At 34.5% G+C, this 23,548-nt stretch overlaps 1 protein-coding gene across 1 annotated transcript; it reads right to left on the reverse strand.

Annotated features, from left to right (window-relative positions):
• Nucleotides 1-2,076: 2,076 nt before the first annotated feature.
• On the reverse strand, nt 2,077-23,343 carry LOC129938759 (importin subunit alpha-3). Its single transcript, XM_056046492.1, has 6 exons — nt 23,052-23,343; nt 22,867-22,950; nt 22,151-22,531; nt 3,238-4,068; nt 2,996-3,172; nt 2,077-2,931 (listed from the first exon to the last, which is right to left on the reverse strand). The coding sequence occupies exons 2-6, from the start codon at nt 22,930-22,932 to the stop codon at nt 2,836-2,838; spliced, it is 1,551 nt and encodes a 516-aa protein (XP_055902467.1). The 5' UTR covers nt 22,933-22,950; nt 23,052-23,343; the 3' UTR covers nt 2,077-2,835.
• Nucleotides 23,344-23,548: the final 205 nt, after the last annotated feature.

The raw sequence follows: 23,548 nt of genomic DNA on the forward strand, positions 1-23,548 counted from the left end.
TATTTTTTGTCTGTTATTTTGTTTTATCATTTTGTTTTATTTGTAATTTTATTAAATATGCGTTTATCAATTAATGAACACAACAGTTTTATTTCTGAAATTTCATGAGTTGACGTTTATTTATGTCCAATCCAATTAAAATTCTCAGACGAGGCTAAATACCTGGGTCTTGTCTTAGACAAAAAACTAAATTGGAAACGCAACGTACAGGAAAGAGTCAAAAAAGCTACTGTAGCTCCCTTTTCTTGCTAAAAAGCTATTGGTAATAAATGGGGTTTACAACCCAGAATCACGCATTGGCTATACACATCGGTAATCAGACCGATTTTAACGTACGGTGTGGCAGTATGGTGGACTGCTTTAGAAAAAGGTATAAACAGGGATAAGTTAAATAAAGTCCAACGTTCAGCCTGTCATGTATAAGCGGATCGCTTTGCACAACCCCGTCTGCGGCACTGAACACCTTGCTCTTCCTTACACCTCTTGACATATTTAGCGAACAAATAGCTGCAAGCTCTGCTATTCGCCTCAATGCTTCGTGGCAGTGGGCTAACAACAACATTGGCCACTCCGTAATTCTAAGGTACTTAGAATCAATTCCAAAGCACACAGACTACACTATCCCCCAACTACAATTCGACAGAAACTTCCAGATTTCTATACCTACCAGATCTTTTTGGGAGGATAGGACATTCTTGGATGATGAGTCAATCCATTTTTACACAGATGGGTCAAAAACCAAAGAAGGGGTTGGTGGAGGTGTGTACTCTGAACGACTGAAATTAAGTCTCTCATTCCGCCTTCCCAATCATTGTAGCGTGTTCCAGGCGGAACTTTTGGCGATTAAAGAAGCCTTGTCTTGGCTCAAAGAAAACGTGGTATCAACATCTGATATCCGTATTTTTTCTGACAGCCAGGCCGCTATCAAATCTCTGGACTCTGTCTCTACAAACTCTATAACAGTCCATAACTGTCGATCATCTCTAATGGAGATGGCGCAACAGTTTAATATTCACCTTTGCTGGGTGCCGAGACATAGAGACATTCTAGGTAACTGTAAGGCAGATGAACTCGCCAGGAATGGTACAGTACAGCCCATCCTACCACGTTCGGCAAGTACTGGCATACCAATCGCTACTTGTAAACTGCTACTAATGCAAGACGCTGCGAGGAGGGCAGGCACCAGGTGGACCAACATCACCACGTGTCAAGCCACAAAAAACATCTGGCCAACACTGGATTTAAAACGTTCAAGGTGCTTGCTCTCTCTAAGCAGATCGCATATAAGCTCGATAATAGGTGTCATAACCGGACACTGTCTAATAGGAAAGCACGCCACGAGACTAGGCGTATTCTCAAATGACTTTTGCAGAAGCTGTATGGACGAGGAAGAGGAAGAAACGGTTCTTCATCTTCTCTGCACATGCCCTGCTCTAGCTTGAAAACGCAAGAATTACCTAGGAGAATTCTTCTTTAACGATCTAAATCATATCGGTATAATAAGCCTCTCACGTTTCGTAAGGGACTCAAACTGGTTCGATTGAGCTTAGGAGGAAGCCTCAAGATTCATGTGGTATCACAATGGGCCTTTAAACTGGCCTAAGTGTGTCCATTTCCATCTTGGACAGCCACTATAACCTAACCTAACCTAGTTCGCTAATGAAAATATCTCACTTCGAACCGCCAACCATAATAGGTGTATTTATCCACTATTTATCAAAAATATTGATTATTGATAATTATTGATCACCATATTACACGATTCATTAATTTTGTTGATAGCTATCAACTATTATCAAATATCGTGTTGAGTTATAGATTCCCAAAACCAACCGTAAATAAAAACACATTATTCCAGAAAATCATATAACCACCTAATTTTAATTACTCTTTTTTTCATATTTCGGCAAATTGATAATAGTTGATAAATTCAATCCAATGAAAATTAACCTCAATTACCTAATGAAGCGTCCTTAAGTCTTTTTTAACATTTAAAGTTCCACAAAAAGTTCTAACTAAGATTCTTAAAAAGAAACTTTCTCAAATATCTACATAGGTAAAGTAAAACAAATTGAATGTCTGTGAAAGTGTTTATATATTTGTAAATAAATATGTATATATGAAGACGTTAAAAAAAATTAAATTTTCAGTTTTAACATAATAATGTTATTTCTGATTCAAAAAAAAGGATTAAACAAATGCGCAAACAGACTTGGTGTAACATCGTTTACAAAACGGAAAATATGTATTAATTTTCTTTGGAAGCAATATTTGTATTGCTTGTTATCATTGTTCTTATATTTACATTTTAATCCAATTAAGCAAAAAAATTAACATTCGATCGTATAATATTTTGGTAGAAATTTAAACAACTAAAAACATCCAATATTTTCTCCTCAGCAGCTCAGGCGTTATCCTGCTGATCTTAAACAAAAATAAAACAATCAAAAAGAGAGTCGATGCTGATGAGACTTGAGTAAGACTAATAAGAGTGAGAGATAGAGAGGCTTAATTCGTAGTAATCCTTTATTTGTTTGTAATTTTCTTGTTAGTAAATTATATATACCTAATTTTATAAATAGGTATTAATCCAATGGAAAAAATAAATTTTTGTTTGTTTATCTAAATAAGAATTTTTTCAGTTATAATTATTATAATTTTGTTTCACGGTTCTGTTTCTGATTTTAAAATTCAATATTTTAAATATATATATATAACATATATGGACTCTGTTTTTTCTTGTTGTTCTTGTTGTTGTGTGTTTTGTTTTTATTCTTTTTCAGAATTTCCTCGCAATTTTGATGGAGAGAATTTTGATTGAGTTTTTTTAAAAGGTTAAAAATTGTATGATGCGTCGGGAATCTGTGCTGCGTTTGGATTAAATTGAAATGAACCATCATCAGCTGTTGGAGCCAAATTACTTTGCTCTTGCTGCAATTATATATAAAAACAAATTATAAAACATATTAAAGTTTATTTTATTGCTAAAATATACCTCTTCGGAAAAGTATTGCTCAATAATCTCATATGCAAGTTTGTAAATTTCAACATTTTCATGATTTTGCAGTTTCTCGATTTTCTCTAGACCATCACATTCTTCAATGATATTGGCGATTTGGGGTACATGGTCTTCGGCCATTTTGAGCATATTGTTAAGTCCATCAAGAACAACCTGAAACAAAATAATTTCAACGTAAGTTTTTCTTTTTTTTTTAAATAACAATTCATCATAATTACATTAATAACTTGAGCATCCTTGCATGAAAGCAAGTCACAGAACGGCGGAATAACACCCTCACGAATCAATTCGAAAACTTGTTCTCGGTTGCCACTGATGGTTAAATTGCTAATGGCCCAGGCGGCTTCTTTTTGCGTTTGGAATTCACCTTTGCTTAGATTTTCAATTATTTTGGGCAGCAGACCAACATTGATGACAGCCTGTACTTGTTTTTGATTTCCGGCCGTTATATTGGACAGGAACCACACAGCCTCTTTGCGAATTTTTTCTTTGAGGTGCGACAAGAGCGCTGGGAAATAGGACAAGGCATCGTAATTGAGGACAACTTGGGTTTGTTCGTCAGAGCCAGTCACAATATTTCCGACCGCACGTAAGGCTGCTGTTTGGACTTTGACTTCAGCATGACCGAGAAGTGGAATCAATTTGGGCACCACACCGCTATCGATAACCATTTGAATTTGATCATTACCTCCATCAGTCAGATAACTTATGGCCCACACTGTGTCAACGAGAATGTTTGTGTCTGTGTGATGTATAAGCATATTAAGTGCGGGCAAAATCTCTTGAATTGTTGCTGGTGGTGGTGGTGGATCTTTGTTGCGGCACAAATTCACAATTACCCATGTAACGTTGCGCAGAAAGGAAATTGGGATGTCTGGATTAATGAATGACAGCAAAGGCTGAACTACGCCATGGTCGATCACTAGATCTCGCAATGTTGGCCCATCACCGATAATGTTACCGAGAGCCCACACAGCTTGTTCGCATACAGTTGTTGCTGGCGATGAAAGTAATTGCAAAAACAAGGGCACTGCACCTGCACGTACGACCTATGTAACAACAAATATAACATATTTTGTTTTTATTATTTTATTTTAAAGAAGTATTTAAATTAATATTTAAAATTATTTCAATTGATTTATTTATTTAAAACCTTAACGGTTACAACAGAAAAGTCAATTTTAGTAGGTGATAAAATATATTGTCTAGGAGAGCCCTACTAGAAATTGTTTGTAAATTTACTGCACACCTATCTTTGCAAGTTTGTAGTCTCAATCATATTGAGTTTTGTAGAAAATTTTAGTTTTGTGTTATTATTTAAACCTATTAGACAGTGAGATAATTCGCCTATTGAAGGTTTGTCGTTCGACAAATAGGGTTTTTGGACAGTTATGGCACATGAAATAGATTTAAAATTTAAATGTTTGCCATGGAAAAAAGTGAAAGAAAAAAATTAACAGAGGCCACTAGAAACAAGCGTTTTTGCTAATTTATATTGCCATAGAAAATTTCCATTTGGGGGCAGCAAACGAGAGAGGGGGGAGAGGTGTTTCCACTAAGGCACCTCTCCTTATCCAGACGGCAGCGGATGAATTCTCGAGATGGAATCAAGGGTGGCGTCTACAGTTCCAGTTAGGTTGAACTACTTAGTGAACACCTTATAGGGTTTCTTTGACATATTCGGAGCCCAGGCCTGTAAGGAGCGGTTTATCCGGCTCCCCGTCCTTGGAGTTATACTAAGGATTTGGCCCACCGGGTTGGGGGTTGTGCCGTCTGGGTGACTTCCTGACCACGTAAACAATACCTTTAGTTGCGAAGCACCAACAAGCATCGGATACGGACGGATTCACTGTTGACAACCCACGCAAACGAAATAAGGACAACGAACTTCGGATCTGTACGTGGAATGTTAGGTCCCTTAACAGATCACGTGCAGCCGAACAACTAACGGAAGCCCTAAACTGCTGCAATGCAGATATTACCGAAATCCAAGAAGTGCGATAAGATGGACCGGGCAAACGCAAACTAAAAGACTGCGATAAATTCGCATTCCAATTATTATATAATTCGGCAACATAAGCCTAATATGCGCGCATGCCCCAACAGAGGAGAAAGATAAAGACACCAAAGACGTATTCTTCGAGCTCTTGGACAAGACATATGAGCAGTGCCCTGGCTATGACATTAAAATTGTCTTAGGAGATTTTAATGCCAAGCTAGGAAGAGAAGACATCTTTGGTGGCATTATCGGGAGATACAGCCTACACGACACCACCTCCGACAACGGATTTAGGCTGATCGATTTCGCTGCGGGGCGAGGCCTTCTGGTAGCTAGTACGCAGTTCAAACATCTCAATATCCACAAGGGAACATGGAAATCTCCTGATCAATCAACCGTCAACCAGATTGACCACATTGCGATCGACGCACGACACTTCTATAGTATACAGGATATCCGAACATTCTAAGGGGCCAACATTGACTCGGACCACTACCTCGGTGTAGTCAAGGTACGGCTACGGATATCCCGGTCCAAGCCAAAACAAGGAAGGAAGTACTGTGAGAAGATTCGTCGTTAGACGGCTACAATCGCATGAGACTGTACAGAAGAACCAGAGCTGCTCGCGAGCTCTACGAGCTTCTTAGATTTAAAAAAAGAGAGCATAAGAAGTGCGCGATCGAAGAGATAGAGGGATGTCACAACAGAAGTATCTAAACCACTATCTATAAAACACTCATCATCCCGGTTATCATTTATGGCGCTGAGGCCTGGACCCTGTCAAAGAAAGATGAGAACGTCTTAGGATGCTTCGAGAGCGACACTGACCTAGTTAGCAAATTTAAAGTCCAACGGCTTAGATGGCTGGGTCATGTAGAGTAAATGGACATCAACGCTCCAGCCCAGAAGGTCTTCGAAACCAATCCCGAGGGACGGCGCAGTAGAGGAAGACCGCGACTCAGGTGGCGCACCCAGGTGCTTGTGAAGTATTTATCCATTTTAAGAATGAGTTAAGACTAGAACATCAGACTTTTAGCTGTGAGTCAGATTAGCTAATTTAGAAACTACTACCATGAAGATAGAATATTATCGAAGTCAGAACCCTTTCATGTTCCTCCTAAACCAGAAGAAAAATTAGGCATTTTTGAGTGGAGAGCAGCTTATATCGAAAAGCAAATATTTATGCTAAATCGATGATGATAAGCTCTGTTACAGATGTAGTATTTCAGAAAACAATTATGATGTTGAAAGAAAACAATGAACTTAAAAGCAATTCGTCATCTTACGAAGAATTTTCATTACGCAACCAACAAAAGTTTTTTAGTGATTCATAGCTTTGAAAAAAAAAAACTAAATATTTAATTCGGAAACATAAAATATTATCCTCATCAATTTTTATTAAATTTTTGAAGCAAGTTAAAAAACGCTTCAGTTATAAAAACATTTTTTTTCTTCAATTTTTCATATTGATAGTTTGGCATGTTTCGATAGTAGACTATTGTTAGAAAAAAAAAAAAACAGACCACTATGGAAGTGTTTGAGGTCTCATATTATTATTAACAATAGTTCATATACATCTTATAGTTAACTTATTAAAAATTAATCATATATGTACATCTTATAAATAACAAACTTCTTATTTTTCACGTAAACGTTTTGCAGTTACAAGAAACGGCGGAGCAAAATCGCATCGTCACCTCCAAGTGGTGCCCGCTGGATAACCGTAAGGTGAACTAACGACGACCGTTGGATCTATTGAATCCAAGAGCTGAGACACCTGAGCTACCTTCTCAGGAATTAGGAGCAAAAGATAAGATAATCGCTCTGAAGAACCAGTTCTGCAAGAAACCTAAATAGAAGAGGTAACTGAGCTATTTATGGGACTAAACAAAAGTTACAAAAACAAAAACAAATATGGCAATTAGTAAAACAAATAGATATAATACCCCAGGTGGCAATCCAGATAAACTGGTAAATCCACTCTCTTCGGAGATCGGTCCTATGGATTCTGGGGAGGACCAATTATTGCTTCTAGAAAATAGACGGAGTTCAAAAACACTAAGAACTCCACCAAAAATATCACCAAGGGTTACTCCATCGAAACCCCCAACGCAAAAATCAAATGACATAGAAGTCATTAACGAAAAAGGAACCATCCATGAAAAGATCGAAACAAAAGATCAGCAGTGTTTCACAAAAAACAACGAGATCCACCAAGTTGAATCCGAAAATTATTTCGATAAATGGCAAATAGAAATCTTAGCCAGAAAACAACTTGAAGCCCTTGTTGAAAGTCTTCAGCAACATGTGAAGAGACTCGAAGAAAAAGTCAGCTTGCTCGATAAAAAGTCCGTGAAAGACAACATATCAAGTCAAAAGTCACCAGTAGTGAAAAGCCCACAAAAAACTGCTAATGAGTTTCATACTGATGAGGAAGAGCTCCTCCTTGAAACTGAAGGAAACCGAAATAAACGTAAGTAAGAAAGAGGCTGTTATAAAATGTCAGCAAACAGGTTCAAAATCAGATACTGCTACAAAAATGAGAGCATCCAATAAAGAAATAAGAGATTTACCCCAAAATAAGTCTCACGTTAAAGGTACCAGGCAAATTGCCCCACCCCCAATTATGATCTCCGGATTGGCAATGTTTGGCGAGCTAAAGAGCATAGTAGAAAAATGCACGAATAAGGCATGTAAATATACATCATACAATAAAGACAATTGGAAAGTCATTGTTGAAGACGCCGATGCGTATAGATCTGTCACTGAAGAATTGAACAAAAAGAAAATTCAGTGGCACTCGTACGAAAATAAAGCTACAAGATCGATAAAAGTAGTAGCAAGAGGCCTTCACTCTTCATGTGTTGCCAAAGAAATTGTCGAAGACCTTATACAAAAAGGCTTTCAAGCTCTCGATGCCAATAATCTTAATAAAAATGAGATAGTAAAAGACTCCACTGGGGTATCAACGACAAAAAAGAGATCTCTACCTTTATTTATGCTCACGTTTGAAAATAAAGAAAGTCTCGATAAGATTTACAGTATTAAATCAATTATGGGCATAGTTGTCAAAATTGAACCACTGCGAAAGTCGAAAAGTGTTCCACAATGTAAGCGCTGTCAAGCCTTTGGGCATACACAAAAATACTGCAATCGCGAGTTCGCTTGTGTTAAATGTGAAGGCAGACATGCAACCAAAAACTGTCCCATGGGCAGAGAACAGAAAGCGAAATGTGTTAATTGTCAAGGCAATCATCCTGCAAGTTACAGAAGATGTCCAGTAGCAAAAAAGTTCCAAGACACAAAAAGAAAAAACAAAACTGGGAACAAGTTTAGAAACTCAACCAACACAAAACCAGTAGTTGAAAGCAAAAAAGTAACGGTCGATAACATTACTAAAAATCAACCGGGAAAAGCAATTGCACTAAGCAAAAGTGATGAAAATAAATCCTATTCCCAGATTGTAAAAAATGTGCGGAAGAATGAGAAAACTTCTATAAAAGAAATGCTGGAACTCATCCTGAAAAGGATTGACCAACAAGATTTAAACATAAAACAGCTAAGCGAAGAAGTCGCTCTTAAAAAACAATGATGGACAGAACACTCAAAATCGCAACATGGAATGCAAACGGTCTCTTACAGCATGTATCAGAACTAAACATCTTTTTAGACATAGAGCATATAGACATTTGTTTGGTGTCCGAAACCCACCTCGCTATTGAACAAAATCTTGATAATAAATTACCAAACTATACATGTTATCACGCTCCGCACCCAGCTGACAAAGCTAGGGGAGGATCAGCAATACTTATAAAAAAGTGCTTAACACACTTTGAAGAACCAAAGTTTACTAAAGAAAACATGCAAGTAACAACAATTAGTATTGGTATAAAAAAGAAAGAATTCAAAATAGCAGCTATATACTGCCCTCCGAGGCGCTCTCCAACTGAAGAAGACTATGCAGAACTCCTACATTTGTTAGGAGATAACTTCCTTGTTGGTGGCGACTTCAATGCTAAACACACCCAATGGGGATCTAGGCTCATAAGAACAAAAGGTAAACGGCTATACCAAGCAGGCCGAAAATACAACTGCGAATTTTATTCTTCTGGTTCGCCAACATATTGGCCATCTGATACTAACAAAATACCAGACCTTATTGACTTTTTCGTAGTTAAAGGTATTAAACGAAATCATATAAGTGTCGAAGGTAATTACGATTTATCATCAGATCATACTCCAGTAATTTTATCACTGAGCGAAACAGAAATAATAGAAAAAAGTAATCCCAAGCTCGTGAATAACAGAACAAACTGGAACGAATTCAGAGACAAACTTGAAAATTTTATAAACCTAAGATCCCCTATGCAAACAATTGAACAAATTGATCATGAAGTAGAACAATTTATTGCTGATGTGCAGCAGGCTGCAGAAGAAAGTACTCAAACTATTTCGAATGCGAGAGAAAAAGAAATAAAATATCCTATCGAAATAAAGGAGTTGATATTGGAAAAAAGAAGAGCTAGAAGAAAATGGCAATCCACGAGATTCCCAGATGATAAGGTAGTTTTTAACCGTCTTAACAACGAATTAAAAAAAAGAATCTGTGAGTTTAAAAATGATTCACTAAGTAGATTCCTGAAAAGTCTGACGACGGATGCTTCTACAGAATACTCCTTATGGAAAGCAACTAAGCGCCTAAAAAGACCTCAGACACAAAACCCGCCGATAAAATCTCAAGATGGTAAATGGATCGGAAACCCGAAACAAAAGGCTGATCTCTTTGCTGAACATCTCGCGAATGTTTTCAAGCCATTCCCAGCAAGCACAGCTACAGATCCCTTACAGTTTGTTGACAGAAACGACGAATGTGAAATACCTTTTGTCACGCTCAAAGAAGTAAGAAGCATGTGTCAACATAAGCTGTCAAACAAAAAATCACCAGGGTACGATCTTATAACTGCTCAGGTTCTGAAAGAAATGCCTCTTATAGCCTTCAAGAAACTCCAATTTATAATAAACGCATGCCTTAAACTAAGATATGTGCCACATCATTGGAAAATTGCGGAAGTCATTGTTATACCTAAACAAGGTAAGCCACCAACAGAAGTTACATCTTACAGACCAATATCGCTTATACCAATCATGGCAAAAGTTTTTGAAAAACTGCTACTTAAAAGGCTTAACAAAATAATTGAAGAAAGAAGACTAATTCCGAGCCATCAGTTTGGATTTAGAAATAAACATTCCACGATAGACCAAGTGCATCGAATTACGGATGTTGTGGAAAAGGCACTTGAAGAAAAACAAGTATGCTCGTCTGTATTCTTAGATGTTGCTCAAGCTTTTGACAAGGTTTGGCACTTGGGACTTGAGTACAAACTGCATAGGGACTTCCCCAGGCAGTACTACGAAATACTGAAATCCTACATTACGAACCGACTCTTTAGAGTACGGTACGACCAAAATTACTCGGAACTTAAGAAAATTGAAGCCGGTGTACCACAAGGAAGTGTCCTAGGACCAACCCTGTATCTGTTATATACAAGGGATATTCCAGTGGACATCAACGCTATCATGGCCACCTTTGCTGATGATACTGCAATATTGGTGCCAGATAAATCCGTTACGAAGGCTACACAAAAATTGCAAAATGCAGTCGATAAAGTTAGTGATTGGACGCACAAATGGCGTATCAAATTAAACGAAACAAAATCGACGCATATAAACTTTACAAACAAAAACATAAACAATGTTCCAATTTTTATAAACAGTACAGAAGTACCTTACTCCAATACCGCCAAATACCTTGGAATGAATTTGGATGCAAAGCTTAAATGGAAAGAACACATCAAAAAGAAAAGAGAAGAACTAAACTTGAAGTACAGAAAAATGTACTGGTTAATAGGAAAGAACTCTGACCTATCTATCCAGAACAAACTAATGTTATATAAGCAAGTATTGAAACCCGTTTGGACACATGGCATCCAACTATGGGGCTGTACAAAGAAAACAAATGCTGAACCCATCCAAAAATTCCAAAGCAAGGTCCTTCGTGGAATAATAAATGCCCCTTGGTATATAAGAAATAGCGATCTACATCGTGACCTTCAAATTGAAATGGTTACAGAAGTGGTTAAGAAACACGCTGTATCACACAATCAGCGACTGCAAAGTCATACTAACTCTGAAATGGAGACCGTATTAAATGTACGAGACAATGTTCGGAGATTAAGAAGAACCAAGCCTCATGAGCTGATGGGCTAAAAGCTACGGGAAAGTGTTATAACCTTAAACTTCCCCCAATGCGATTTTAAAAATTAAGAAATAAAAATCATTTGTCGATCTTTCATAGATTGGTCCTGATTCACCGGTGGTTTTAGTGCGGTAAGAGTCCCACACTACTCGGTACCGATTCTTACCGAGTGTCTTTTGAAGATTTCCATCGGATATAAAAAAAAAAAAAAAAAAGTTACTAGAAACAATGTTTCTATTAGTTTAGTGTTGTGTATTTTATTCAATAGACAAATAAAATAAATACAGATATGGATATCAAAATAGACACAGTTGCATTTTTCTTAAAGTAAAGTAAAATAAAAACAACAAGATGAGTGTTTACTCATTGCAGATAAATGTTTCTTTCATAAAATGAATTATTCTGTGGTCATTAAAATGGAACCTGTTTGGCTCGAAGGTGTGTTTTTTGTTTTTTTTTTTTTGTATTAAAAATATCAACTATTCTATTTATGAGACTACGTGTATTTTAGAACATTTCTTTACTTAAATAAATTCAATTTCAATTAAAATGAAGGTAAACATGGGCCGTGGAAAACATTGCACCCTCGAAGAGAAATTCTGCTATTTTGGCTTTGCGTAAAGAAGGTAAATCCCTACGAGAAATCGCTGGAAACGTGAAGAGGTCTCTCAAGTTAATTAAAAACACAATCAAGCCACCGAGAATAAAAAAAACAACTTGGCTAACCAAAAAAAAATCGCAAAATCTTTCGCGCTTCTAAAAATGATCCATTCAAATTTTCCAAAGATATTAGAGCTGAACTACTACAGTTTAATATCTCACGATAGAACAGTTCGCACAAGACTAGTTGAAGGTAATTTGCATGGAAGGATATCAACAAGAGTCCCTATTCTAAGGAAGAAAAACATTCCCTTACGACCATGTTGATTGGACTGGCCAAGAAGGTTTAAAAAAGTGGAGAATTGTGTTGTGGACTAACGAAACAAAAATCAACTCATCAATCAAATGATTGAAGACAAACTGTGAGAATACCACCTTTGAAAGAACACAGTCCATAATACACCCAGAAGAGTATACTACTTTGGGGTTGTTTTTCGTGGTATGGCGTAGGCCCAATTCATCTGATAGAAGGTAGTAAAATGGATCAGATAATGTACGTAAGTATCATGAAGAGCACAATGCTGCCTTATGCTAAAGAGAATATGCCTCTTAGATGGGTTCTAAAGTGGGATAATGAAACTACTTCAAGGATACAAAAATATGGAACTGACATAACATTGATATACCATTTGTGGGGTGATTTTCAAAGGGCGGTTGGGAAATATTACACCAAAAACAAAGCCGAATTGTGGAGGAAACAGCGTGATCCCAAATTTCAGTCGACAAATGTAGCCGATTATTTTACTCAATGCCCAACAGATGTCAAGCTATTTTTAAATTCAGAGGTCAAGCAACGAAATATTAAACTATTGTTTAAATACAGAATTGTTAAACACTAAGTGTAGATTTTAAAAATTATTGTTTCTATTTTAATGTCCAAGGAATATGATCTTGTTTTTACATTTACTACTGAAAAAAATGTATGTTGCATTATTATTTTTTTTGTTTAATTTAAGAATAAAACAACAATACAAAGAAACCTAAGTCCAAATTTTAGATTGTTCGTTTTCGGTTAATAAATATTTGAATTCTCAAAAACTTTGTTTAGTGTATCTATTTCAATGTGCATATCTGGGGTGGAATCGGCTAAGGTGATTGTTGATAAATGACAATCAAAATGATCGAATTTGATCTACATAAGGTGATAGTCAAATTGATACCTAAAAAGCTATCACAAAAAAATGTGATAGTCGTTTTCAAACAAATTTTATTTATTCCGAATAGAGCTACCAGACGCTTACACAAACGACTGGGAAATTTTCTTAGTTCACTTTGTTTCTTTTAAAAAACACATTCCTGTGACCGACAAAGCTTACGACATTCGAAAAAAGCAAGAAAAGTAAGAGTTTTATTCAAAACCAACCAATTTGAAACTTTTATTTAGATATTTTATAAGAATCAATTTAAATTTTCACCAAGGCAATAACGAATTTTGACAATTTGAATCTGAAATTGTTCAATCGAATTGAATTGAGTTGAATCATCTTACACAGACGGAATTAAAATGATAGTCAACAATCACCTTAGCCGATTCCACTCCTGTATATGTATATATGTACATACAGTGATGGAAAAAAATATAAACGATGAAATAAATTTACACAATTCTTAACTATTATCTTCTTGTTTTTATGGTCGATTTTAGAGTTTCTTGATCGTCTATTTAGAAAAACAAAGACAAATTTGTTTAGATAAGATGGAAAAAATCCTGTCAGACGAATTTTAAGTTCAAGCCCGAATACAAGGAATCTTTGAATCTAAACATGATCGTCATGATGTCTTTTGCTATTGTGTTTGCACCTTAAGGCAAAATACAATACTTTAGTTATAACTTAATTGTCATCATTTATATAAATGAGTTTTTGTATATTGTAAGGAGATTCCCTAATATATTGTATATGATCCTTTAGGTTTTAATACAATTATTGTTTTTTTATTTCTCATTCCTTGTATGAACGCTTCAGCGGATTCATTAGATGAAACTCTACTTCTGCCTGCCCCTTTATCTAAACACAATGAGCTTTACATTCCCTAATGTCATTATTCCTGAACTGGATTCCAATCTTACAATGGTTGAACTAGTAGCTGCTTTAAAAAAAATGAAAAATAACAAAGCACCTGGATCTGATGGGATCCCAGTAGAGTTTTATAAACATGCTACTCCTGAGTTTTTGGAACATCTGTTAGAATTTTTCAATAGAATATTCATTGAAGAGACAGTGCCTGAAAATTTTCGTCTGTCTCGAATTACAGCCATTTTTAAAAAAGGTAACCGTGATTTGCCGGAGAACTATAGAGGAATTGCTGTGCTTAACTCATTACGAAAAGTGTTTACACAAATACTCTATACTAGACTTACGACCTGGTTAGAAGATAATAACATAATTAGTTGCTTTCAAGCTGGTTTTCGAGCCAACCTTTCAGCTTTTGATCAAATTTTTGTACTCAGCACCACTGCTAGGCGTTTTATTGATAAAAAACAGAACTTATATGCCTTTTTCGTTGATTTAAAAGCGGCTTTTGACACTATTAATAGGAAGTCCTTACTCTATAAGCTCTCAGCAATTGGCCTATCTACTAAATTTATCAAGAGTCTACGAAAAAATTCTCGAAAACACGATGGCATCTGCTCAGAATGGTGGAAAAGTATCTAGAGAATTTAGTTGTGAAGCAGGTGTCCCTCAAGGATGTGTTCTAAGCCCTATCATGTTTGCACTGTATATGAACGATATCGAAAACAGTATACCTGGGGGAGTTCAGTTCGGGGATATTACACTTAAAGTCTTGTTTAATGCTGACTATTTAGTGATTTTATCAGAAAGTCCGCTTACTCTACAGCTCCAGATAAACAAGCTGAAACAGTTTTGTGATCTATGGGATCTTAGAATAAATACCACCAAATCCAAAATAATGGTTTTTAGATCTCGAAATAGATCAACTGGCTATGGGCGGAATTGGACTTTAGATGGTGAGATAATTGAGGTCGTTAATGAATTTAAGTATCTTGGGTATACAATGACATATAATCTTAAAATTCAAACCTTTATAAAAGAAAAAACAACCGCTGCAAAAATTGCAATAAATACAATGTGGTCCCAGTTCTTCGCAAATAAACTCGTAGATCCAATCTCAAAATTCAAAGTCTTCAATGCCACCGTGAATTCTTGTTTTTGCTATGGTAATAAAGTATATGGTTTCGAAGAGTTGGAGGAAATCGAAAATATACAGAGGTATTTTTTCAAGCGAATTTTTAGGTTACCTATTAACACTCCTAATTATGCTATCCACCTAGACAGGCTTACCTCAAATTTTCTTGAAAAACTTAAAGGCTAACGCCGATTTTATGCTCAGAGTTATGAAGCGATCTGACCAAAACTTGCAAAAAAGACTCCTTAAAATTTGTTTTAGTTGTGGATATAGTCCGGTCAAAAATTGTTATGATCTTGCTGTAGCACATAACCTTTCAATATCATTGCCAGTGGACAATGTGGAAGCAATAAAAAATGCATTATATGAATGTATCTCTGTTATAGATGACTCGATGTATAGGCTTTGTGTTGCGAGAGGGACTGCATCAACATCCAGAAATATATACAGACAACTTAATCTGAAACTTGGCGAAAGAAACTATTTTAGAGAAGAGTTTACAGTTTCTGAAATGAGCTTGATCTTCAAGATAAGAACGGAAATGCTCGATTTGAATTATAACCCACATAGAACAGACTTAAACCCTGTGTGCTCCCTTTGCAACCTTGGTCAAAACGAAGATGTTTTGCATTTTTTAGCACTTTGTCCAATATTACAGGAAATCCAAAGGCTCTACTTTTATTCTAGTTTTTTTTCCCAAGAGGAATGTGTCAGTGTACTAAACGGAGATCGTGGCTGGAAGCCTCTTATACGCTATGCCTCACATGCACGAAAATATCGAAACGAGTGTTTGAGTTTGTTTTGAGTTGTAAGAAAATGTTAATGTGATTGTATCTTCTCCTTTTTTTTCTTTTTAACCAAATTAAAAGTCCTTAAAATTGAAAAATTAAATTAAAAAAAAACTTGAGAAATATACAGTTCTTTTCCTATTTTTTGCTTTTTTTCTCACTTACAACCCATTATCTGTTTTAACTAAACTGAAAGCCCATTACCAATATTTTTCTTTTTTCCTTAATTTTTTTGTTTTGACTAAACTAAAAGTCACATTTTTTATTAAACATATAAATACCTGTTATTGCTATTTTTATACTATATATATATCAAAATATACTTTAATGGTGAACATTATTCCACATGGTTCAAAGTTTTCTTTTTTTCTTTGTTTTGACTAAACTAAAAGTCACATTATGAAAATAATAATTTAAAAAAAAATTGTTTTCTTTGATATTTATATTTATATTTATATTTACATTTCCTTTTTTTTTAACTATGAAACTTATTTTGTGAAATATTCTCTCTTTTTACTCAAATTGTACTTTTTTTTTTTGGTTGTTTATTTAATTAGTTTTTTTTCCCGGCAGACGGGTTATATAGCCATGTTTTGTATATCTTTTATCATGAAATATTGTACTTATAAGAAAATTGAAAAAATAAAGAACTTATCTATCTATCTATCATTTAAAGATTATTTAAAATTAAAAAGGTTTTTTGTGTTTTTGATTGAAAATTCGAATATTTGCCGAAGAGGTCACACAAATTAATGAGAATTCACGGAAGATAGAATATACAGTTGTGTTCATAACTGTGTGCGAGTAATATTGTGAGGAATGGAAGGGACCTACAGTTTATATGCTGAATCCGAACGGCAGTTTATTATTTAAAGTTTTAAGTATTTGTAACATACTAAAATATACAAAATTAATATATATTAGCTCAGAAATAAACAATGGGACCGTAAAAACACTGCAACTGTATTGCCTTAAAATGGCAAAATAAACCGGAAAAAGGAGGCCACAAAAAGGAAGACAACTGAAAGAACTGACCGAAAAATTGTTCAGTTAGCAAAACAGAGCCCTTCCATAAGTTCTAAGGAAATGATCTTCAACTGTCTGTTTGCGCTGTCACAATACGAATAAGTCTTTTAGAAGCGAAGTTACCAGCTCGAAGCCCACGTAAGGAACCATTCTTGATGAAAAGGCATTGAGCAAAGAGAATGGAGTTTGACAAAGTGCATAGAGAATAAGAAAAAGAGAAATGGAGGAATGTTTTCTGGAGCTTTGAAAGCAAAGTCGTTCTTTTTGGGTCCAAGGGTCGTTGAGAATCCGTGGGAAGAACCCAAAATGCAGCAAACGATGCACGGTACAATATACAAACAAGCATGGTGGAGAAAAAATTATGATATGAGCCCGCTTTTCATATTACGGGGTCAGACCTATTTATTCCATCGGGGGTATAATTGATGCAACCGAGTATGTGAAAATTCTCGAGGAGGTTATGTTACCCTATACTGAAGAGGAAATGCCATTGGTTTGGGTATACTAGCAAGACAATGACCCTAAGAATTCGTCAAAAAAGACAAAATAATGGTTTTCGCAGAAGAAGTGGCCCTCTCAATCCCCCGACCTTAACCCCATCGAAAATTTGATGGAGGATTTTTATAAAGCAAAACCCAAGAATTCGAAAGATTTGTGGGAAGCAGTGCGTGACTGGTGGAACGCAATACCAGTCGACAGGTGTCAGGTTTTAGAGGACTCGATGCCACGTAGATGCAAAGCAGTCATAAAAAACAATGTTATGCAACAAAGAACTAATTGTAAACTACCATAATTTATATACTTTTATATAACTTATTACGGTTTTTCCTACTTCTCACGTTATAGATCCAGTATTTTACCATGCACTGCTATTTTTATGAACTGCCATATATTTAAAAAACGGTTTTTTCTGTGACAAAGCTAACGTTAAAAAATCGATGATACTTATTTTCTGTTATTTTGAATAAAATATTTTAGTTTGTTATGAGAAGTTTAATGACATATATTACAACGTTGATATTGAAAGCCTTTTTGTTTTATTTGGAGAGCACTGCTATTTTTATGAACACAACTGTAATTTCTATAATGGATGGCCCATTCAAATTACTTTATTTTAAAACAATGGAATATGTTAAGAGTAAGCTTAAAAGAAACTCCAGGGCCAAGGACAGGAATCGTTAGGTTAAAAATAAAACAAATTGATGGTACTACGATTATTCTATTTTAAACAAATTTGCAACGACCATGTATTTAAGGATTAGCAACAATTTTAACTATTTAATAGTTCTATTACAAATATAAAGTACCATTATTAATTTGTTGCTATTATTTTTATTTCCGTTTGTTAAAGTTTAAACATTTTATATGATATTTCTTCCTAAACTCTTTCCGGGGCACTACTAGAAAAAATTAAATTTTTGTAAAAATAACTTTATTTAAGACCTGTTATTATAAATATTATCTTTTTTACACAAACATGTTTTTTTTCTGGTAGACATTGGTTTCATTTTCACTAGAAACGAGGTATTTAGTTTATACCATTGCACTTTAAAGCATACACAAATTATAAAATAGATAGTACGGTTTTCATACCACCGGCCCGGAAAGAGTTAATATATGTTTATACTATTCCCAATAGTCTTTCTATTGTAATAGAATTTGCAAGCTAAGATCATTTTATTGTTTTTTACATCACTGTACATAATACACATAATAATACGATATTAAACAACCAAAACATAACTAGATAAGTCCCTACAGAGAAACCAAATAGATATCCTAAATACAACATTTAAATACCATTTACAGTCGAACTTCCATAACTCGAACTTCATTAAGTCAAATTTCTCTACAACTCAAAATGTTATCAAGAACTTTGATTTTTCAACCTTATTTTTATGAATTTTGCCCTCCATAATTCGAACTTCTGTAAGTCGAATTTCTCTATAAATCGAATTTTTTAGATTCTGTTTGATGGCAAATAGTCTCTTTAACTCGAACTTTTTCTCCTATTGGGGAAATCCCATTTTATTTAACCTCTTTTTCGAAATTTATTTAAGACGTTTGTTCAGTAGATACATTTGTATTTATTTATTATCATTAAGCATTTTAAAACATAGAGTCTTATTTTTAATACTTATTATGTTCAGATTTAAATTTTATCAAATTAAAAGAGGAATCAAATTAGTATGCTTAATTTACAATTTGCTTGAAGTTAAGAGAAAAGTTGTTTGTAGATAAATGGTCATGATGAAAAATTAAATAACATACATTTTTAAATTCTAAGACAAAGTGATTTTTATTTTGGAAACATTTTCAGCATTTGTATAAGTTCTTTAAAGAGTTCTCAAAACGAGTGCTGCTGTGTATCCCTCTCAGGTTAGCAGGCAAGAAGTTCCATAGGGCAACAGCGTGTACAAAGAACTGTTGTTTTGAAATTCTGAATTTTAGGGAAGGGACAATTAGAATATTACTTCTTAGTAATACTGGGAATCTAAGCCTTTCGTATTCAGGAGATCTAGTATGAATAAGTCTAAAGAGAAATGTCAAAGTTTGATATTTTATGTAGTTGTTGAAGGTCATGTTTAAAACACTACTTGCTTGCATCGAAACATGATCGAACCGTCGCAAGTCATAAATAAAGCAAACAACATTATTAAACGCGACTTGAAGTTTTCGTTTAGTTTCGTTTCTAGAGTTAGCAAAAACAGCCGAATTCGATGGCTTAAATACTGTGCTATGAGGGTTAAGGCTGAGTTTTCAAAGAAGAAGAAAGAATTCAGTTTTTTCAGAAGAATTGTATGTGGAACAGTGTCAAACGCCTTAGAGAAATCAAGGAGAACCAGAGTTGTGACTTTATTATTATCGATTTGTTGTCGTATGTCGTCGCTTATTTTAAGAAGCGCAGTCGTACAGCTGTGTTTCGGTCTAAAGCCAGATTGCGTCGGTGTAATTAAATTCCGTGTTTCCAAGAATGCTGTTATCTGCTGACTAACGATCTTTTCGAACGCTTTTGAGATGAATGGTAGGATAGAAATTGGTCGGTATTCTTTTTGTTGCGAATTTGACTTTTTAAGAATTGGCAATATTTTTGAAGCTTACCATAGTGCCGGGTAACAGGACTTTGTTAATATTGAATTAAAGATATGTGTCAAGAAAGGAGATATAAAAGTAAGAATAATTTTTACAAACTTAGGGTGCATATTGTCTAGTACAATAGCGTCCGATTTTATGTCTTTTACGGCCTTAAATACCTCAACTTCAAAAACTCTTTTAAAACTGAAACTTGAGAGAAGCTCATTACTTCTTTCGAAGTTTGTGTCAAACGCAACACCATTATTTGTGTCAGAAACAGAACTTACGAACTGTTTGTTTAGTTCATGTACATCACAATCATCCTCAGCAATCTTTTGTTTTGTCGTAATACCAAGAGATTTTATGTTCTTCCACAGTTTTTTGGAAGAATCATTGTTAAATCTCGACGCAAAAAATCTTCGCTTGGAATTTCTGATTCGAATATTCACTGCATTTCTTAAGGTTTTGTACTGCATGAACAACTGTGGTAACTTGAACCTTTTCCAACGTTTGTAAGCTATATTTCTTTTCAGAATAATTTTATCAATGTAACTAGTGTACCATCCTATTTCAGGGTTTTTGATTTGCACGTTTTTAATTGGCACAAAGGTGTCAAAAAGGTCATTAATTTTGTTAGTAAAGAAATAAACTCGCTCATCTACGTCTGAGAAAATATATACTACATTTTCTAAATTAGAGTTATGTATACTTGTTACCAATGATTGCATATCGATTGCATTAAAATTCCTAAATGAAATGCTTTCTGTTTCTGAGGTCGGATTTAGGTTAATGTTATAAAAAGCGATAATTAAGTCATGCTTGGAAAATCCGGGAACATTAAGCTGCCCATAGAAGTTCACAAGATGTGGTTGATTGACCAGGAATGTATCAAGTAGAGTGGAGCTAGACGAAGTAAAATGCGTGGGTTGATCAGTGTTAACTGGAAAAAGGTTGATGGATAATAGATTTTCGTTGAAATTTTTGGTCCTACTGTTATGTTTATCTAATAGATCAATATTTAAGTCTCCTGCAATAATTATATGGTTAAAGTTAGAATGTTTGTAATGACGTTTGTGTCTTTTATGTTAGGTGGTTTGTAGATAACACCAATCAGACATTTATTGGATGCACAAGTGACTTCTATAAATAGGTATTGCAATCCACTATTATTGCCTGTACTCCTTATTAACTAGCTTTTGAAACATTTTTTATGAAAATAGCCACTCCCCCTCCCCCTCCCCTAGAAACAATACGATCAGATCTGAAAACTTTAAAGTTACCGGTGCTCAATAAGCAGCTATCAACTTGTTCGGTCAACCATATTTCAGATACGCAATGACGTCCATTTTGGAATCATTGAAAGTACTTTTAAATTCATCCAAGTGTTTGAGCAGACTTTGAGCATTTATGTGACATACAGATAATCCATCGTATCTGTTTCGAAAAACTTTGAGCGTAGTCCCTGTTTTGTTGAAATTTGTATTGCTAAATTCTTTGCTCTTATTTAGAAAACCTCCTTTTGTTTCAATTTTTTGAAAAATACTTGAGACTACTGTGATTGATTTATGTAGTTTTGTTTGAAAAAGAGGGATGGCTATTCAGATTCAGAGCTTGTATATTTTTCATTTGAACTTCGGTTTTGAACGGGTTACTAGTTTTAATGCGCAAAAGTTCCTGGTTTTGTTTATTTTTTTTTAGTTGGAAAAACAGCAATTCACTCACTTTTGTCTCATTTCTTTGAATCGAAGTTTCTATAACTTTATTTTTTTTCTTTCATTTTGAGAGTTCGACTTATGGAAATTTTGTATTAAAAAATAAAAAAATATTTGTCAAGTTATTAGACATTAATATTATCATTTGCTTTTGTTGTTTCGATTATCGACAAAGGGCGTGGAGACTATCATTTTATTTAAACACTCAGCATAAAGAATCTTATTTACAATATACACGAAAAATTAAATTCATTTTGATTATTTATTACCTATAAAAATAAATAAATTAAACCTAAGATATTACATAATGCAGTTCAAGGATATTGAACTTACATTAAACCAAAATTTTGCCTTGAGTGAAGTACATTCATCGAACGAATATTTTTATTAGTTTTCTATATCTGAAGATTTTACTTTTAAATACTATCTTAAATTAGATATTAAAAAATAAAACAAGTTATATTTTACCTGATTTGTCTGTTCAGAAGTACCCGAAGCGATGTTAGTCAATGCCCAAGCAGCCTCAAACTGTAGCATTGTGTGGTCATTTCGTTTCAAACAATCAACCAAAATTGGAAGAATATCACTGTTAATCAAGTCATTAATTGGCGGATTCTTATCGGATGACAGAAGCTTGCGAGCAGCCTGAACGGCAGACAATTGCTTATCGGGATTCGATGAATCGGCGGCAGCCTCGGCTAACTTCTTCAAATTTACCGATGTTGACAGTGGGTCATCCTCATCTGTAACCGAATCTCCAGTGGGCACGTTACGTCGTTTGAAAATTGTCTCTTCTCTCTTGTTTTTTCTCAGTTCGACGGTAACTTCGTTGCGCCGTCTTCGCATCTCCTGTTGGGATACGACACAAGAAGATAAAAATAAAAAGAACACACAAAAAACGAATTAGGTATTTTTTCCAAATAATCATTTTGCAACTCATTAAAAAAGAAAAAACAATTAAATATATCCATTTGGATTCCAATTATTGTCTTCAGCTAAAAAATTCAAGAATCATTAATTTTCGCCCAAGACAAGAGAAAAAAAAATCATAAATTCGCCCTTGCACCTAGAAAAATTTCGATTTGTAGTTTCCCTAGGGCAGCAAATGTCCAATTTAAACAAAATTCCATAACTAAACACATTTAAACACACTTTTCGAATAAAATTATTAAAAAATTGATTACATCTTGGTCTTTTCCTTTGTTTTTGAAGTTCTGAAGACGATTTACATGTGGCTCGAGGGACGTCATTTTGATTTGTAGAATTTTCTACGATGGAAGAAAAAATAAAAAAGAAGAAATAACTCAAAAAATTGCGTGAATCATACGAGAAAGAAAATAAATTTTGGCAAGTTTATTTTAATAATTACTTGATTGATGAGAAATTATCTGTTTTGGTTTGTTATCAATATAAAAATTAAAATTTATTTGTTAAGAAGAAAATTATAAATTAATTTCAAGAGATTTTTTTTCAATTTTCACACGATTGATGCGGAATTGCAATTTTCCTTTTAACTTCTTTCGGGCTACACAGACACAAATACATTCACATACGCAAAGAGCAGCCACCACGCACTGAAGTTGGCTTCGGTTCTGAAACTTATTCGAAGATAGCCATTTTCTATTTTCTCGATTTCGAAAATGTGGGTGAAAATCCGGATGTTAATTATAGTGGTTAATATATTTATTAAAAAATTTATTCTTTGACACTTGAATTTGTTAATAATAATTAATTAATATTTCTCAGACGAAAATGATAAATATTTCATAGCTACATAAATTGAACAGGGGCCTATTTCAAAGATATTACATCAACAACAAGTGGCCAGTTTGTATTTCAGTCAGATTGACAGAGCAGGAGAATCAA

The sequence above is a fragment of the Eupeodes corollae genome, chromosome 1 (assembly GCF_945859685.1).
Source record: "Eupeodes corollae chromosome 1, idEupCoro1.1, whole genome shotgun sequence".
Taxonomy (NCBI): Eukaryota; Metazoa; Arthropoda; class Insecta; order Diptera; family Syrphidae; genus Eupeodes; species Eupeodes corollae.

Coding starts and splice junctions, on each gene's coding strand:
- LOC129938759 (XM_056046492.1), bottom strand. CDS start 22,932: ATGACGTCCCTCGAGCCACATGTAAATCGTCTTCAGAACTTCAAAAAC. Junction 22,532..22,866: donor ACAAAGGAAAAGACCAAGAT/GTAATCAATTTT, acceptor GTATCCCAACAG/GAGATGCGAAGACGGCGCAA. Junction 2,932..2,995: donor AGCAATACTTTTCCGAAGAG/GTATATTTTAGC, acceptor ATATAATTGCAG/CAAGAGCAAAGTAATTTGGC.